Here is a 6,000-nt window from a genome sequence, read left to right as displayed (position 1 = left end):
CGGTCAGACAAATGCCAGCTGAGCCCACAGAAGGAAAGGGAGTGTGACAAACATCTCAGAAGGAACCCTCCCTAGCTTCTTGGACTGTAAAGGTGAGGGGGAGAGATGTCCTTTCAGACTTGTAGGATTCTGTTAATGTAACCTTACAAGAGCTAGTACCTCTGGGTGTGCTTCTTGTCTGGACTACCTCAAAGGGCTGACACCATATCAGTAGATAGCAGACCACTATAGTACTCTTAGAACACTTGAATTATAAAGAAGCATTCCACACATCCTGATTTATTCCCTAGAGAGGAGATTGGCAAGGACTTGATCCTGTATGTGTCTCTTCTCAGGCATGAACATGATACCCCAAGAATTCAGCTGGGTTCTTTTTAACTCTTACTGAGATTTCTCTTCAGATTACCCCTTGCTTGTTTATACTTCTCTGTGAATTCATTAACCTATCTGCACCCTGGAAGAGTGGTTGCCAAACCACAGTAACTGTGACATAGAAGAAACCACAGCTCCTGTCCTGAGGGCAGTTTCTCTGTTTTTTGCAAACACATGAGATTATGATCTGAATGGGAGTCCATGAAAGACCTGGTTGAGCAAGCCAAGATTCAGCAGCAGAGTTGGAAGGGGGCTGCAGAGAAAGACTTCGAGGGTTCTTTGTGACAGGAGGGCTGTCAGTTGCCCACCCTGTTTTCCATCAAGGGGATATGAGATTGAAAAACGTAGGAACCCGTACTAAGTCTTACTGTGTTGTTCTTTTTAGGCAACCATGAATGTCTCTCATTGCCTCCATAATATAACCACTGTGGAAGAAGTCATGCGCCACATTGCTATCGTCACCAATGTGATTATCTTGGTACTGGGTGTTTCTGGCAATGGGTTGGTCATGTGGATCATAGCTAAGAGAAAGAAGCATAATACCTTCACCTCCATCTGCTACTTCAACCTGGCTGTGGCCGACTTCCTCTTCTCTGCAGGTCGAATCCCTGCCCTTGTGCAAGAGATCATGTACAGCCGTTGGCCCTTTGGCCTCATCCTTTGCAAGCTCCATAGCTTTGCTCGCTACCTCACTACCTTTACGAGCATCTTCATCCTCACTGTTATCAGTCTTTATCGCTGTCTGATGGTAGTAAGGCCGGTCTGGGCCCGAAACCACCAAAGTCCTCGTTTTCAAGCCCTGATGTGCATTGGAGCGTGGATCCTGGCTTTGTTCTTCAGCATCCCTTACCTGGTGGTCCGCACTGTTGAAGTCAGAAATGGGGCCTCCTGTTGTGTCTATCAGAAGGATCTCAGAATCTCTACAGAATTGCCCCTGAGACTGAGCAGGTTCTTGGGGGGATTCCTCCTGCCTTTTGTCATCATCTCCACAGCTTACTCAGTTCTACTTTGCAAGCTTCGTCGGCGTCGTTGGACAAGCGGCCACCGCACCATCAGTCTGGTGGCCACCATTGTGGCTCTTTTCTTCATCTGTTGGCTGCCTCACCACATCTTTGTGCTGCTGAGCACCGTTTGGAGCAAAAATGAGTTTTGGGGAATTGCACTCAAGCTCTCCAATGCATTGGCATACCTCCACGGCTGCATCAACCCAGTGCTCTATGGCTTTGTGGGGTATATCCGGAGCAAAGGCCTCCACCGCCAAGCCTCCTTCTTGGGATTTTTTCGCAAGGCCCTCACTGAAGAGGATGACACTTCAGTGGGGACAGAAGCATCACAGAACCTTAGTCAGAAGGCTTCAGGATGCAAGGAAAGTTGAGTGTCTTCTGTTCCATTCTGAAAGAGTGACTATACAGCAAATGGCCATACTTCCAGAAAATATGAAAGCTGCCATGGTTGTACCCAGACAACCACCAGTCCCAGCAGCTGGGTGTTTTCATTCTTTAATTTAAGGGTATCTTGTTAGCCTTTGTTATTATGAAATTTTGGGAAGTTCTCAAGTACAGTGAGCCTAGCGGATTCCCGCACCTACAGGTAGTCCTTGCTTACCGACTGCTTTGTTTAGCAACTGTTCAAAGTTATGTTGGTATAAAAAAAACCAGCTTTGCTACCAATCCTCACATTTATGACCATCAGAGTGTCCCGCAGTCATGGGATCACCATTCGCATGCTTCACAACCGGCTTGCAGCAACCAGAGTTAATGGAGAACATGGAAGTAAAATTGTAAGTCGCAGTCACATGATGTTTTGCTTAATGACTATGATGATTTGCTTAATGACCAAATAGGAAGTGAGCTGGTAAGCCCTTCGTGGTCATGTGATTTTCCACTTAACGACTACAGTTCTTAGAAACAGAATTGCTGTTCCCAACTGTGGTCCCTAAGCAAGGACTACCTGTATCTAACCTTTTCCACTGTCCCTGTTTGGGATCTGGCACCCAGGATTGTCCACCTGCCCAAAAGCTGGCAAGAAACAAGACATTTTCTTTTGTTCTTATCATTCACTTTGCTAAATCAGATGAGGAGCAGCAAGCAGTCAACAGTGCTCCCTTGCTCATCAGCAGGTCTTAGCTTGAGCCCAATGACACTTGAGCAGTGTTTCTCAACCTCAGCAACTTTAAGATGCGTGAACTTCAACTCCCAGAATTCCTCAGCCAGCCCTGCTGGTTGGGGAATTCTGGGAGTTGAAGTCCACGCATCTTAAAGTTGCCAAGGTTGAGAGACACTGCCCTAGGGAGTAAAAGAACACTTAGAAAATATAATTCACTTAAAAGCACTGTGATTATAAGGCTCACTGTGGATGGTAGTACTAAATACACTCAGAGTTTTCTTCAGAGCTGAGTTTCTTACAATTGGGAAAAAGTTGTGTGCAGGGATCTTTCCCAGGTTGCATTATTGAATCATCCATTCCTATTCAATGCAATTCCCGGTCTATGTAGAACAGCTGCTCGTCGGAAGGAAAACAAGGCTAAGTATATATTTCTTACAAAGGCTAAAAGCAAGTTTTCTGTAGGGATTCTTCAGTTGCCTGTTTATCAAATCTCTTTCGCACGGCACAGACCCACACACTGGCTGCTCTTTCTTTTATTCTAGGCTTGGAGCCGCCAGCTCCATTGATAGAAGTCATAGGGATCACACTTTCCCCTAGAAATGACAACTTAGCAAAACACACTGATTTTCTCTGAGCCATTTTTGCACAGCCTCCAGCTTGCATGAATTGAGCTTGGCTCAATGTTTACATCATATAAAACAGTGTTTTTCAGACTCGGCGATTTTAAGATATGTGTGGACTTCAACTCCCAGAATTCCCCAGCCAGCATGCTGGCTGGGGAATTCTGGGAGTTGAAGTCCACACATATCTTAAAATTGCCAAGTTTGAAAAACACTGATAAAGAACTGTTCTCAGAACTGTGCGTATACCGCCATCTGATGGCTGAAGGCATCAAAACGGATCGTGGCAGGGTTTTTTGTTCATTTAAAAAAAATATTTGCTCTGTGCAATCAACCCAACATTCAGGCTTCTGCACTACGGTAGTGTTTGCCACTGTATTTGAGAATCCTGATACACTGGATCTGTAGAAGAGAGAACATGCCATGTGGCACGGTGAGGCAGCTGTGATCTTGATGGAAGAGAAATCAATGCTTCACTGTGCAGTTTCTAATTTTGGTTTTTTTTAATTCCTGGAAAGAGGGATTGGGGTCTATTAAGACTTCAGGTGGACACTTTTGCTGTTCTGCTTCAACTACTACCATTGGATCCAAATGCGTACCTATGGTGGTGGTCGGTAGGTATATATTTCACTCTTTCCATGTGGTGAAAAATCCCGTTAGTTGATTTCTATGGCACAATGCGTTAGAGGTAGACTATTTTATATTGTTTGCTTCTCACATGTCTCCTGAAAGATCTTTACATGACAAAGAGTTTAAGAGATAGCTTGCAAAAGAAGGCCATTTTTGGAACGGCAAATTATTCTCTACTGTACTTTCTACTCTCACTCCATACAGGAGGAGGAAATCTAAGAGTAGGCCATTGCCAAAATCACAACAGAAGACAGTGCCAGGCAGAGAATTTATCTTCCATTTCTTTTCATCAGTACTCATTTAATTTGATGAAAGAGCATTTTCTTTAGAAATTATTTCAAAGGATGTTCTTGCCCTCCCGTAGGGATGAGATGGCCAAGGAGAGTGCATGAATGTCCCGTTTTCATTGTCCTATCAGCCTTCCAGGGTCTGAATTTTCCTTGGCTTCCTATCCTCCATGAAATCCTAAGGGAAAACATCAAGAGAAAACTCATCCCTTGAGGCTTTTGGAGTGGTGGTGCTACTGAAGAGATGAGTCCTTGAGAAATGATTGGCTCATTTATCCTTCTCCAGAGAAACTCAGAAAAGTCGCCTACAAATGTGGTGGAGAATTTCAAAAGGCCATTGTGCCCAGCTGAAAGAAAAAGTTGCTGAGCTTCAGAATAGACCCTGGGGGGTAAAGGTCAACCAAATATTGCCCCCAACTAATTTGTTGAATTGCTCTTGCTGTGAACATGTTTTTCTGGGCATTCAGCCCAAACTTTTTTTTCTACAACTGAAGCTTGTTAGATCTAGGAGAACTATTTTGAAATTCTATTGATTCCTAATCTAACACCTAATTAGATTTTCTACTCTAATTCCTAAAAGCCCAGCTGAAATCAATGGAACTTAAAGTTGAACTTTGACTTGCCCTAAATCTGGTCCTTGTGGTTTATCTGAAACATCTGTAAATTGTTTTGCTCTCTTCACCTAATATGATGGAGTGTTGCTTGATCTTAATGCTGTACTTGGGTGACTGTAGTTCTTTGAGCTATTAAAGACCCTGTATTACCAGGAAATGGGAAAGACCTGTGCAGTTGTCATCTTTTGAATGTGTGAAAATCCACCCAATATTTCTACAGTACAAACAAAGTTTCATTTTGGCTCTGGACAGGGCTGAGGATCCCCAAATATTTTGTGCCTGAGGCTAAGAACAAGACAGCAGCCCTGCCTGTTCTAGCTTTAAAAGCAACCAGGAGTAGCTCTTGAATCTTATTTCAGCACAGGTCATGGGAGAACAACATTGGAGCCTAAAGTCTTCATGGAGTTGGGCAGCTTTAGAAATGTAACACATAAACATACCTTTCTACCATCACATTTAAGAGGTCTTCTCAAGCCCCCAACCACACAATACAGCCCAGCAAAATGGATTCATGGTAAGTCTCTTAGTTCGGCTTATTGTCAAGAAGGTAAGAAGTCACTATATCCAATCTTGGAAACTGAATAAGCCAAAACTCTAGCTGTCATTTATTTTAGTCATTTTGCTAAGGCAAGGTCTCTAAGAGCTGTTTGAACCTCTTTTTCTCAGAATGTAAGGCTGAAGGGCTAATAGTCCTTTCCCTAAATAACACTGATTCTGGAATTTATTTATTTTTTTATTTATTCAATTTATATAGCCGCCCATCTCAGACTAGTGACTCTGGGCAGCTAACAATGATAAAAACAAACAATTAAAACAATACAGAAAAATTAATATAAATACAGCCAAGAGATCTTTTAAAAACCACCAATGTCAACACAACCATGAAATGGGGCCCTTTGCACATTTGGGGCCCCATCCATTGCTTGTCCCTAATGTCCTGAAAAACTCCTATTTCTTCCCCAGTCCCAGAGATCTCACTTACAGCTTAAGGCTTTGCCATGGGTGGGTGGGATAGAATCTATGGCACACCCAGCAATGCCCCCCACCCTCCTCTCTTGCCATCTGCTACCTGAGACTGCCAACTCATTATGCCTTAGGATACAGCTGGCCCAACATCTACCTGGAGTTATGGTGGAGGGCTGTACAACCCCTGTCAACTGAAATGTTGCACCAGGCTTTCAGTAAGATATCAAGGGCCCCCTTCCCAAAGTAAGTTTATTTAGGTTGGGGGTTTAAGGGAAAAAACGAATGCCTTGCATGCCTCTTCACCTTTTCCAGCCTCCCAATATGCGGGGGGGGGGGACTCAATTTTTTTCACTATACCCATTCTTGGAAGGTTCTTGAGGCCATAAAAGGGATACTGATATAGTG

General features: G+C 43.6%; 1 protein-coding gene across 1 annotated transcript; it reads left to right on the top strand.

Annotated features, from left to right (window-relative positions):
- Positions 1-763: 763 nt before the first annotated feature.
- On the top strand, positions 764-2,503 carry LOC112542207 (N-formyl peptide receptor 2-like). The gene has a single exon (XM_025174442.2). It carries the CDS (start codon positions 764-766, stop codon positions 1,745-1,747), a length of 984 nt encoding a protein of 327 aa, XP_025030210.2. The 3' UTR covers positions 1,748-2,503.
- The last annotated feature ends 3,497 nt before the right edge of the window (positions 2,504-6,000 follow it).

This window comes from Python bivittatus, unplaced genomic scaffold (assembly GCF_059951505.1).
Source record: "Python bivittatus isolate LINGU-HERP-01145 unplaced genomic scaffold, Pbiv_v1 ctg000310_np1212, whole genome shotgun sequence".
In the NCBI taxonomy this organism is placed as follows: Eukaryota; Metazoa; Chordata; class Lepidosauria; order Squamata; family Pythonidae; genus Python; species Python bivittatus.
Note: the sequence above shows the minus strand (reverse complement) of the source record. Positions and strands in the feature narration are given on the sequence as shown.

Excerpts from the sequence above, each read along its gene's own strand:
- LOC112542207 (XM_025174442.2), top strand. The coding sequence starts at position 764 with ATGAATGTCTCTCATTGCCTCCATAATATAACCACTGTGGAAGAAGTC.